Genomic DNA, 12,616 nt, shown 5'->3' with positions numbered 1-12,616 from the left:
AACTTATGGCAAACATTAATGAATATGTATAAGCATACAGTATACAAGTTTAGCTTGAAGGGGTTTGTTTTGTACGTGAGGCAGGGTGGGAAGCCTCCGTACCCCGGTCAGTTCTGTGTGTGAGGTGGGGTAACAAGCCCTCCCCATAACCCGGTTTATTTCTTGCTTATGCTTTAATCATACTTAATTACTGGAAAATTACATATATATAAATGATAATTTTTTACTAAATTATATTCTTTTACTAAACTATATTCTTTTCTACAAAATTACTATTCAATTTACTAAATTGTATTCATTTTTAATTAAACTGTTATTAGCTCACGGGACCTAGTTGTCAAAATTCTAATTTCATTTGTTATAAATGATTAGCCAATTTGATTAGTAAAAAGAAGAAATTTATTCTAGAATCAAATTACAATCATCAAAAGGAAACCATAAGCAAAAATCAGTTTGGGGCTGTGCCAGGCGAACAGCACCAGGTGAGACAGGGAGGAGGCTCTGCAGCACTTCCCCACCGTGCTTCACAAACTGCAACTGTCCCAAGGTGCTTTTTATATGTTTTCAGGCTCTTCAGGGCTCCTTTGGAGTACACTGCTTGCAGACAAATATTCATGCTGTTTTGGGCGTATATGTTGTCATTTCATCAGGTTTCTTGGAAATACACTTCTTGCAGGTGAATATTTATGAGTGCATATCGTTCTAATCTTATGGGACGGAGGTTTCTTGGAGATATGCCCCTTGCAGATGAATATTCATGTTGGCCTTGCTGCATGTCACTAGAATCTCGTCAGGGAAGGTTCCCTGGAAATATGCTAGGATTCTTGTCAGACAAGATTATAACTTTAGCCCAATTTTATTCATGCTATGGATCACAGTCCCCCCGCTTTCTTGATGAATTAATTAATTTGTGCTTTTAGGATAAATTTGGATACAGTTCACTTCTTTCATAATCAGTATTTACAATGAATAATTTTTTATAAGATTGGTTATTTTAGGATTTGAATCTTGTTTGGGTGCTTAATTGTACATCAATGCAGGTGCCTATTGTATCCTGAGCTGTATTTTGGCTGTGCAGTAGCTTCATGCTATTTGTCAAATAGTTGTGTCTGAGCTTTAAATCTGGCCTGAGCTTCAGCAGCTCTGCTCTCTTTCTTTTCTTTCAATTTCGTTCTTTTAGATATTTTGGGTATTCCCTTGGATTGGCCAGTTTTTATTGGAGCTAACTCAGAATTGTTGCTATCCAGCTCCCTGCTGGGACCCCTCTGTCCCACCCCCCGTGCAGCCTGCTGGTCTCTGGGCACAGGCAGCGGAGGGGGTCCTGGAGTGGATACAACACAGACTCAAAGTATCTAGACACAGGAGGCTCAAACTTGCTGGAATAATCCCGGGTTTATTGTCTGTCGTCCATCCGGGGCAAGAGAGCGAAATGCTCTGGGTCTTATCTCTTATACCAGGGGGCAGGGGTGATTAGGGGATGCAGGGAGGTCACAGCCAATGGGAAGGGGGGGGAGGGAAAGAAGGTTTTCAGGTAGGAACTAACATTACACAAACCAGAGGTGAGTTTTAACCTTGGGAGGTACCAAGATTTCTAGATGCACTACAACACCTCACCCTTTTCTGTTATACAAAAATGAGAAACATGGATTTGAATAAGAGGTAGGTTATTTCAAAAAAGGAGGAAACAGAAATTTTTTAAAACATATTCGCAGCCAAAGTATGCAGGTCAGAGGCTAGAGAGGTTTCTTCTTGCTCTCTTCAGCGGCGTCTTCTCTTGGAAGCAACAGCCACTTGCTTCTCTTCTCTTCTTGCTGGTGCTGGATTCTTTGGAATAAAAGGTTTTACCCATTTCTGAGGGATCCATCGGGGGCCTGAAGGGGTGGATACACACGCGTAACCTCGCCCCCAGGTGACAAGTTCATAGGGACCCTTGGTTTGCCAAGTTTCAGGGTCTCTGATTAACACCAGTGGATGCTGTGACAATTTAAACTGATCACCACTGTTAAAATGCCGAGTTACAGGAGGATTCATGTTTTCAAATGAGCAGTTTAGGAAATTAATAGTAAACAGAGCTTTACATAGTTTCTGTTGTGGAGACATCCACACTGTCTCACTACCTTGCCTGGCTAGGACTTGTTTGAGTGTCTGGTGTGTACGCTCAATTACAGCCTGACCTGTGGGGGAGTGGGGGATGCCAGTTTTATGTTCCACTCCCCACTGCTGGACAAATTCCAGGAACTCCTTGGATTTATACGCTGGGCCATTATCTGTTTTAATTTCTTTAGGGATTCCCAATACAGAAAAGGCTTGTACTAAGTGCTGTTTAGCATGCACAGACTTTTCTCCTGCATGAGCAGAGGCATACACCGCTCCTGAGTATGTATCAATACTCACATGTACATACTTAAGGCGACCAAAACTGGGAATATGAGTGATATCTGTTTGCCACACCTCACAGCTCTTAAGGCCTCTGGGATTAACCCCGATGCCTAATGATGGCACTGCCTGGAGCTGACAATTGGGACAGGTAGCCACGATTGCTTTGGCCTGATTCCGTGTCAGCTGGAACTGACGAATCAGTCCTGGCACATTTTGATGATATTGCTGGTGACTTATTTTTGCCTGCTGAAACACATCAGGGAGACATACCTTTTCGGCTGGGGCAGCAAGGGAATCAGCCTTCCGGTTCCCCTCAGCGATTTCACCTGGCAATGGGGTGTGCGCCCTTATATGCATCACATAGAAAGGTTGTTCTCTATTCGAGACCAAGTAAATCAGTTTTGAAAGCAATCTAAAGAGATGTTCGTTCTCAATGTCTTTGAGAACTGCCTGTTCCGCTCTGGACACCACTCCTGCTACGTAGGCTGAGTCAGTAACTAAATTAATCGGTTCTGAAAATTTTTCAAAGGCTCTCACGACCGCAGCTAGTTCAGCTATCTGGGGTGACCCCTCTACAAACTCAACATCAGCTTCCCAAAGCTGAGTCTGTGGATTTCTCCAAGTCATCACCGACTTGTTGGATGTCCCAGATGCATCAGTGAACACTGTGAGAGCTTTGAGTGGCCTCCGGCTCCTTTTCTCACGAGGAATGAGATGGAATTCCTCATGAAACAATTTGTGTGATGGTGCATGAACTGAAATTTGCCCACTATAGCTGTCCAGAGCTAACTGGAGGTTAGCATTGCTCTGAAGCAGATGCTCAAACATCTCTTTGGTCAGTCTCTCAGGGGAGTTTTTCCCTTCTCCAGAGAGCCTGACTGGGAGGTGAATACACATAAAGTCACAACCTGCCAGTTCCCGCAGCCTTACCCTGGCCTTTTGAATCAGCTGAGCCATCAGCTCTTGTGGCTTGGTGATAGTCTTGGGTCTTTGACGGGAGAGGAAGACCCATTCTATTATTAAGAGTGGGTCTCTCTGCCCTTCAGCCCATTGGAATATTAACCCATGTAGGTGTGGCAATTTTCCCAGGACAATAAATTTGAAAGGCAGCTCAGGTTTGAAGCGGTGTGCCTGTCTTTCTGTCAAGGCTTTTTGTGCCTTTTCAATTACAGTTTTTGCTTCTGGAGTTAGCACTCTGGGAGACAGTAATTCTCTCTCCCCTTTTAATAAATTGAGTAGGGAGCCCAGGTCTTCATTGGTGAGACCTAGCCAGGGTCTGACCCAGTTTAGTGACCCGCATAGAGAATGAAGATCTGCTAGAGTTTTAGGATTACTAATAATTTCTAATTTTTGTGGAACAACAGTCCGTGCTGTAATTTGCAGGCCCAGATATTTCCAAGGTGGCATCCTTTGAACTTTGTCTTCCTGCAATTGGAATCTAGCAGAGGTTAAAACTTTAACCACTAAGTCAAGGGTATCTTTCAGTATGTTGTTATTGGGACAGCATATTAAAATATCGTCCATATAATGCAAAATGATAGCCTCTCTCTTTTCAGCACGCACTGAGGACAGCAATGACCCCACATACCACTGGCAGATGAAGGGGCTGGCTTTCATCCATTGAGGTAATACTGTCCAGTGGTACCGTTTCATTGGGGCTTCCCTGTTAATGGTAGGAATGGAAAAGGCAAACCTTGGTGCATCCTCTGGATGCAGGGGAATTTGAAAAAAGCAATCTTTAATATCCAGTACTGCTAGTAGCCAATCTTGTGGTAGCATGGTTGGGGAGGGCATTCCTGGTTGGAGAGATCCCATGTTTTGTATTTTTTTGTTTATTTCTCTTAAATCTTGAAGGAGACGCCATTTATCTTTCCCTGGCTTTTTTATTACAAACACCGGGGAATTCCAAGGGCTGGTTGTTTCTACTATGTGTCCCTTAGCCAATTCTTCTTCTACTAATTTTTCTAGCGCCCCAAGTTTTTGTTTGCTGAGAGGCCACTGATTCACCCAAATTGGATCATTATCTAGCCAAGATAATTTTTGGACAGGACGCTGTACAGTGGCCTCTATCAAAAATCCTGAGGTGTCTCAGGAATAGTGAGTTTTACCCCCCACTGCAACATGGTATCTCTCCCCCACAGGGGGCACTTGTAGTCAATTACAAAAGGTCGGACACTAGCTATCCTACCATCCGGACCTTCGATCTGGACGATATCTCTAGCAATTTTTGCCAGTTTCATCCCTCCAACACCCTGTATTTTTCCTGCCACTGGTTGTAGTTCCCAGTGTGAGGGCCACACCTTTTCCGGTATGATGGTCACATCTGCCCCAGTGTCAATTAACCCTTCTACATGGAGATGTTCTGATTTATGTGTTAAATTGCATCCTATAATTGGCTTGTTTTCACCCACTACTTCTGCCCAGTAAACTCCTGGTGCTTTGTCATCTACTGGGACTTCTATTGGAACAAGGATTACCTGGGCTATTACCTGCCCTTTGTCTATATAGAAAGGTGGTTGGGGGCACCTAGCTAAGAGAGTGAGGTGTGTTAGGTCTCCCGTGATTGTCATGGGAGCCACCTCAATCTCTATTGGTGTGTGTGCTGTGTCTCCAATAACAAAATACCTACTATCCAGTCCAGCCAGGTCTTGTGAATTATCCTGCAAATCTACTCCAACAACAGTCCATCGATCAGATCTGAAACAAAAAGCTTTAGAAGTTACAAGTCTGAATCGCTTTTGTGGTTGCCAGACCTTATTAGGCAAACGTTTTTCACAATTATAGTTTTGCAGTTTTTCACCCCCCTTTTCCCTTTTTACTAAAGGACAGAGATTCGTTTCCACTTCATTTATGTCTGCACGCTGAGTGGATAAGCGCTGTGATGTAAGTTTTTTTGGCAAGCTGGTATCCATGTGTTTCTGTTGTTTTAAAGGACAGTTTTTAGCAAAGTGTCCTGGTTTTCTGCAATAAAAACAAATTCGCTGTTGCTGGTCAGGCGTCATCTGTTCATTCCTTGTCTCAGATGAAACTGCAGCAACAGGTCTTGGGGTGGTCCAGGGAGGTCTCTTTTCCTGCGAAAACATCTCTGCTTTCCTTGCACAGGCTGCTGACATCTGTGCCAGGGTCGGAGGGGTATCCACAGGCAAACCTAAAATGACTCTACGGCAAGATTCATTAGCATTTCTCTGAGCAAGTTCCTTGACTAACTCTGTCTGTACCACGGGGTCTTCTACCTGACGGGAGACTTGTTCTCTTAATCGGTCTAAGAATTGCAGGAATCCTTCTGAGGGCATTTGTTTTACATTAATATAACTGCCCTTAGTGTCAGCTGTAGGTAGTTGTGCGAAAGCCTTTTCTGCAGCTGTAGTGATTTTATCTATCACAGCTTTTGGCAATGCCCTAGTTTGGTCTTCAGGTTTTTCCCATACTCCTTCACCACATAAATGCTCTAAAGTAACAGGATTATTTAATAAATCTACATATTGGGGATTAGTTTTTAATAATTCCACCAGTATGTTTTTTAGAAACCACTTCCATGTGTTTTCCCATAATTCAAATTCAGATGGTGTAAGCAAACACTTAAAAAGATCTTTAATATCTGTAGGAACTAAATCATTTGAAGTTAATGTTGTTTTAACAATGCTTTTAAATATTTCACTATTACGGCCAAATTCTCTTTGTACCTTGCAAATTTCTTTTTTGTCTTGGTATGAAAACGGTTTGTAAGTACGGTTTTGAGGTCTTGCTCCAATAAAGGTCACCGGAGCAGCAGTAGGGAAAAAGGCTGAGTTAAAACCATTTTGTTTTCCATCCCCAGTTGTATTGAGCTGGGAGGGGGGAGAGGCTCGTCCTGCCGGGACATCGGGGAAGCCCGTATTCCCCCATCCCCCAGGGGCACCATGTGGCTCCACACTGGGAGCAGGCTGTGAGGTTCCACCCCTCCATCCCCCGGGGCGTCCCCCGGGGCCATCCGGGCAATTTGCAGCAGCGCAACCACACCCGCCTTTGGAATGTGGTGAGGCAACCTCACCTCCCTGCTCGGTCTGGGGCCCGCCCCCCAGACCGTGGGAACTGGGCGGGGCTCTGCCCCTCACCCCCCCTTTGGCCCAGCCCTCAGCCCCGCCCCCGGTTTCCACCCCATCTCCGCCCCCAGCCCCGCCCCTGCAGGAGCCGGGCAGGGGGGCGCTCCCCCCCACGCCGGGCTTCAGGGTTCCACCCCCCCCCATGTCGGGTCTCGGGGTCTCACCCCCCCCCACACCGGGCTTCGGGGTTCCAACCCCCCCCATGTCGGGTCTCGGGGTCTCCCCCCATCCCACGTTGGGTCTCGGGGTCTCCCCCGACCCCATGCCAGGCCCGGGAGGCTGGCACCCCCCCATCGGGGGGCAGAGCCGGGACACCCCTCTCCCTGCCCCTCTGCAGGAGCAAGGGGTGTAACTCTCTCCCTCCCTGCTCTTCCTCCCCACGGGACAGGGGCCGGAGGGATAGGGAATAGGGTTACAGCCTCGGGGGACAGGGTCATAGGGTGGGGCCAGGCAGGGCTGGGGGGTGGAGCAGGGTGGAACATCAGGGGGAACAAAGGGGTTGTGATAAGAGTTATGGGTGGAAACCGGTGGGTGGGGGGGATTATGGGTAGGAGAAAGGGGATACACAGGGGGATTCACCATGTGGCCGGGTAACACGTGGCCGGCGCCATCTTGGCTCTCAGCCATGTGGGCAAAGCAAGATACATTTTCTGTAACACTGACGGGGTATAGGGAGGGAGCCTTGATGGCTTGTGAGGCAGGACTAGGTGACTGAGAGAGACACACTGGATTAGAACTTGTATTGTTTGTCTCGGGTATCTTTTCTATTGGGGGAACAGAGGTTTTGGGGGAAAAGTTAGGAAAGTTAGGTGCTTGTTTGTCTTCTGTTTTTATTTCTCTGTTAACTAATTCTTTTCGAATTAAAAGAAAAACTGGGAGGAATTTCAGGGCCGATTTGTCTCCTCCTTCTATTTTTAAGGTTAATAAATTTCCAATTTCATCCCAGGCAGTTACTGAATCTAATTTTAACAATTCGATCTGTTTACTTTACTGAGTCAAATATGATACAAACTGTTTTATCTTATGTTATGAAATTTTTACATTTGTGGTTTTTAAAAAATTCTGTATTTGTTGTGTGTGACTCCTTTCTTGTGTGCATAGCCGGGATCCCATTTTTGGAGGTCACAGCAGCTCTGCACACAATCTGTCTATTTTCCCTACCACAGAAAACAAGGTTGCACCAAAAGGATTACAATTAAACTCACACTGTACCGGCAGCAGGGAGAATTCCCTCTCCCACCCCCACTCCGTCTCTGCCCACGGCTGGGGGAACCCCACACGCTCGGGTCTGCTGCCGCTGGGAAGGAGTTACACGGAACACAGTCCCCGGGGGTCTGTTTCACTCTCCAGCCCTCCCAGCCTGGTGTCCGAGTTCAATCTTACATTTTCTGTTGTTTTCTGGCGGTGGAAAGATACTTGTTGCCCTGGAATCAGTCCTCTGGTGCTGGAGGATTTTCGACTCCTTTTCGGAAACTTTTTTTGCTGTGTTTTTTTTTAACTGCATCCAAAGTCTCCAAAGAACGGCTCACCCTGGCTCTGATAGGCCTTTAACGTGGGCTTGTTCAGCCCCAACGGTCGGGCGCCACTCTGTCGCTATCCAGCTCCCTGATGGGACCCCTCTGTCCCACCCCCGTGGTGCCTGCCACTGGTCTCTGGGCACAGGCGGCGGAGGGGGTCCTGGAGTGGATACAACACGGACTCAAAGTATCTAGACACAGGAGGCTCAAACTTGCTGGAATAATCCCGGGTTTATTGTCTGTCGTCCATCCGGGGCAAGAGAGAGAGCGAAATGCTCGGGATCTTATCTCTTATACCAGGGGGCAGGGGTGATTAGGGGATGCAGGGAGGTCACAGCCAATGGGAAGGGGGGGGAGGGAAAGAAGGTTTTCAGGTAGGAACTAACATTACACAAACCAGAGGTGAGTTTTAACCTTGGGAGGTACCAAGATTTCTAGATGCACTACAACACAGGATCAATGGGCATTGCTGCTATTTGCATGCCTTAGACAACAGAATGAATGAATCGGATAAAACATGGGATGAGACAAGGCAGAAATAAGAGCCCCATTCTTTTACATCATATTAAAAATCCTCATTTTTTCCACCAATCTTTCCCCACACAATTCCCCCCAAACAATTGATCCCAGCAAGAAGCTTGAAGGATAGAATTCCATTTTTGAACCGCTACATGTGCCACTTTCTTCATTTCTGCTGCAAGGTTTCTTATGGTTTCTCCATCGTCATCTCTTTCTACACAGCATTCAGATTCATTGAACTTGCTGCAGACTCCCCGTTCTTCTGCTAACAAGTAGTCCAAAGCAATTTGGTTCTGATACACAAATGCTTGCATTAGTGAATGCTGTTTAGCTGATAACTCGAGAGCATCAGAGCTATGATTTGATACAATTTCTACCATGGCTTGAAGTCTTCCTAGTCAGTTGAATAGGTAAATTGGGCTCCTGTATCCCCAGCTCCCGTCTTGAGCCCAAGTTGCTGGGCTATTGCCAAGCTCTTATCCTCTCTGCAGGCCACTCATCTTGTCCCCACTTCTGATTCCCTCCTGCTTTTGGAAACTCAAGATTCAGCTCTCTTTTTTCTCTGCCCAGGCTCTCATCTAGGGGTGCTCCTAATAGTTTACTTTTGGACTTTGGGAGCAAAAAGGAGGGTCAAATCATTCCCAGAGTGCAGGATCCTTTCTACCTGCAGGGTAATTCACTGGATGCTTTTTCCCCACATATCCAGTATATTCCATCAGGTGCTTTCCATTGGTCATTTACAGTTTCTGCTTTATCCCAGGAATTCTTTAAGCTTTTGAAGGATCGGTAAGGATTAGCTTCAGGACTTTTGTGCCAACATAATTTGATCTGATCGTTCCAATCACAATTTTTTTTTTTTTTATTTTGTTTGACTCCAGTATCCAGTGGGGGTTTCTGGTTGCCAGGCTTTGGTGTTGTTCTTTGAATTCACTGTTCAAGTGAATGTGCAAGGAGTATATCCTACTACTTCAGTATATCTTTTTCCTTCCCTGCTGATACAAACTGTTCCAATTATTTGATGATCTAAAACCCACCCTTGGGGTCATTTTAATGTTTTGGAAATTTAGGTATGATTCCGTTTTAGAAGTTGCTCTGGAGCTAAGCTCTCACCTTTCCATGGCCATTTCTCAGCTGATTTCAGCCCTCCACAAATCCAACAATTAGATCATCCTAATTCTGTAGCCAGAATTCCCTGTGGGAAGGACATCTTCCACTCCCACAGCAAGGCAACTGAAGGGGAAAGTGCAATCTCTCTTTCCTGGAAGGTGTTCAGCTTTGAACAAACTAGTTTTGCTGAAGATGAGCCCAGGCAGTGGTGAGTTAGAGCATTTGATCAAACTCCCAGAGTATCCTCACATCTGTTTGGACACAATTTCTCTTTGTTTTTTCATGGTGAATGCTTTCTCCTGCCCCGCTGCCTCCTGCTTGGAGTTGTACGCGCAGCAGAGTCCCAGAGTTTTCTCAGCAGGCCTGTGCAGCGAGTTCTGAGCCAACGTGTGGCTCTGCTGCCATCCCAAATCTGCGCTTTCCTTGCCCAGCCTGAGCGCAAGTGGGGCATGTGCTGGGCGTGGCTGGAGATTTTCATCACCAAAATCCTCCAGCGTCATGGCATTTCCATCTGCCCATTGCTTTGGAGAGCACAAATCACAAACCACCCATCTCAGCTGATAAATGTCATTGCTTGCAGATTGCTGCAGCTGCACAGCTGAGCTACAAATACACATGAATCCATTTCAGTTGAAAAATGTAATTTATTACAAACTGCTACACATGCGCTGACAATACACAACTATCAAAATCTCCATTAAGTTTAAAAGAAGTCATTTATTATATTAGCACAATAGTGCCATGTAAAAATATACAAATACCAATTTCAGTTAGCAAAAGCTTCACTTATTGCTAACCTCAACAAGTCACTATAGACAAAGATTAATGAGGTGTTTAACAACTTAATTTATTACAGATTACAACAAGCTAACAGCCCATCTAGAAATACAAAATTATCAGTGTCCCCCTCTAAATAACCCTGTACTAAGAATTCGATAGACAGAATTATACAACTATACCTCGTCATACATGTTTAAATAGAACTAAATACCTCTAGATATACATATAGAACAATCTACAGATGGAAATACAGATTAAATATTACATATTTCACACAATATATATACATATAGATATATAAAACAAAACTATTTAAAAATATACAAATGTCACTGTCCCAGTCTAAATATCCATACAACTACATAAGAACAAATCAGCCGCCCCATCTTCAAAGCTTCTCCCTCAGTCTTTCCATCCCATGCAGAGCAGCTCTCCTGGATAGGGACAGCAGATGGGACATCTGGGAGGCAAAGGGAAGAGCGAGTCAGTGCTGGGACCTTTCCCTTGGCAGCAGCTGCACTTCCAGCAGGGAAGCGAAAATCTCCGAGCCTCCCCAGGAGGGTTGGCAAGAACAAGCAGGCCGAGCGGGCCAGCGTGTGGCGAGCGCAGGCGCGGCGGGACTGTCCCGCAGCCCCCGGCAGCCCGGCACAGCTCCCGGGCCCTGCCGGCACAGCTGCCTTGCCCAAGGACAGCCCCTGTGCCGGCCGGGGCAGCAGCGCTGAGCAGCCCCAGCACGGGCAGGGGCCGCTCCTGCCCGGCCGGGCGGCGCCCACGGCCAAAGCCCACGCCACCCTCAGCCCTGCCCGGCCTCACCAGCCCTGGGGCCTCACCCAGGCTCTCGCGTGGCCCCAGCACATCCCTGCTCACTGCTCTTGCTCCAGGCCTTCAGCTTCTCCCTGCTGGCTCCTCTCAGTGTCTGCCTGTCCTCAAGCTCTTCAGCACAGCTGTGGTGGCAAAAGTGGAGGCTCTGGAATCGGTTGCAAGGCCTGGCAGAGCTGCAGTCCCTGAGCTCTGTGTGCTCCCTCCTGGCCCCCTCCATCCCCTCAGCCCCGCCGTCCTCTCGGCAAAGCCCCAGCCCCCTCTTCAGTTTCTTGGGCCTCTCCCAGGCCTCTCCCCCCGCTCAGTCCCTTCTGAGCCGTTGTGTCCCCTCAGAGCCGGCACAGCCCTCAGCCCGTGCCTCTGTCACCTCAGTGCCACCATGGCCCTCTGCTCCCCCACAGCCCTCAGTGCCCCTCACACCTCAAGGTTTGCAAGGTCCCTTCAGCATCAGCGCCTCCTCAGCCCCCTCAGTCTCAGCGTCCTTCAGCAGCTCCTCACAGGACAGTGCCTGGGGCCAGCGGCAGCTCCCACCGCTCCAGGGACAGCCAGGGCTGCAACTGCTGCTCCGCCTGGCCCGGCCCCAGCTCGGACCCAGCACAGGGGGACACAAGGGGCACAGCGGGAAAAACAAGAGATGAAAAAGGCAGCCAAGGGGGAAAGAGGCAAAAATGCAGCCTAGGCCTACACAGCTCAATCTATGGACCTCTACATCCATAGAGCTCTAACTAAAGAACTATGCACATTTAGGAATGGATCTGTGTGTGCATAGAAATCTTACTCTACGCATATATAAATGCAAATTTGAAAATATATAAATCTAACTGTATACATAGAAATAAAATCTTATCACATCCATAATTAACTATAGATACAAACTATACAGATGTATAAATAGAAACACCTATAAATACAACTCTATCAATCTACACTGGTAACTATATCGATAAATAAATAATGATAAATAAATCTCTAACTATATCTATAAACAGAGGATGCCACCTGCCCGATGGTCACAGGCTCTCCCTCTGATCCTTCTTCCCACGCAGGGCAGCCCTTCTGGCCAGGTAGATCACATGGATATCTGGCAAGGAAAGGGAACTCTCAGTCAATGCTGGCCTCCGTGTAGCTTTCCCTTTGCAAGTAAACTGTCCTGCTAGCAAAGGCTGTCAAAGATGGCCTGAAAGGCACACTCTCACTTGAGAATCTGAAGCCTGCTCTTTAAAGGGAACAGGGATCCTTCCAAGTTTTCCAGTCTTGTGAAGTTTTGAAGTACACCAATCAATTCACAACCCTCCCAGTGCAAATGGCACCCCCGAGAGCTTGAAATACAGACAGTGCCAGCTGCCAAAAAGAAGCCCAGCCTTGTTCTTTCTCTGGGCTGACGCAGAGATGTCAGTCCTCACTGCAGTGGCT

The 12,616-nt window shown here is 46.9% G+C and overlaps 2 protein-coding genes across 4 annotated transcripts in view; one reads left to right on the top strand and one right to left on the bottom strand.

Moving 5' to 3' along the window:
• LOC147649057 (uncharacterized) overlaps positions 1 to 12,616 on the top strand; it is a 400,363-nt gene that overhangs the window by 237,204 nt on the left and 150,543 nt on the right. The window lies entirely within an intron of this gene.
• LOC111945559 (uncharacterized) overlaps positions 1 to 12,616 on the bottom strand; it is a 101,974-nt gene that overhangs the window by 80,298 nt on the left and 9,060 nt on the right. Inside the window, exons 6-9 of one of the 3 annotated variants that reach the window (XM_086865018.1) lie at positions 11,624 to 12,284; positions 11,215 to 11,328; positions 10,755 to 10,844; positions 10,268 to 10,692 (exon numbers count right to left, since the gene is read on the bottom strand). In XM_086865018.1, the coding sequence (XP_086721144.1) occupies positions 12,214 to 12,284 (71 nt within the window). In that variant the 3' untranslated portion in view covers positions 10,268 to 10,692; positions 10,755 to 10,844; positions 11,215 to 11,328; positions 11,624 to 12,213. Of the gene's footprint in view, positions 1 to 10,267; positions 10,845 to 11,214; positions 11,329 to 11,623; positions 12,285 to 12,616 lie in introns of all 3 variants that reach the window. The other 2 variants (XM_086865017.1, XM_086865015.1) reach the window with 2 other exon arrangements.

The sequence above is a fragment of the Cyanistes caeruleus genome, chromosome 28, assembly GCF_971803275.1.
Source record: "Cyanistes caeruleus chromosome 28, bCyaCae1.hap1.1, whole genome shotgun sequence".
Taxonomy (NCBI): domain Eukaryota; kingdom Metazoa; phylum Chordata; class Aves; order Passeriformes; family Paridae; genus Cyanistes; species Cyanistes caeruleus.
Note: the sequence above shows the minus strand (reverse complement) of the source record. Positions and strands in the feature narration are given on the sequence as shown.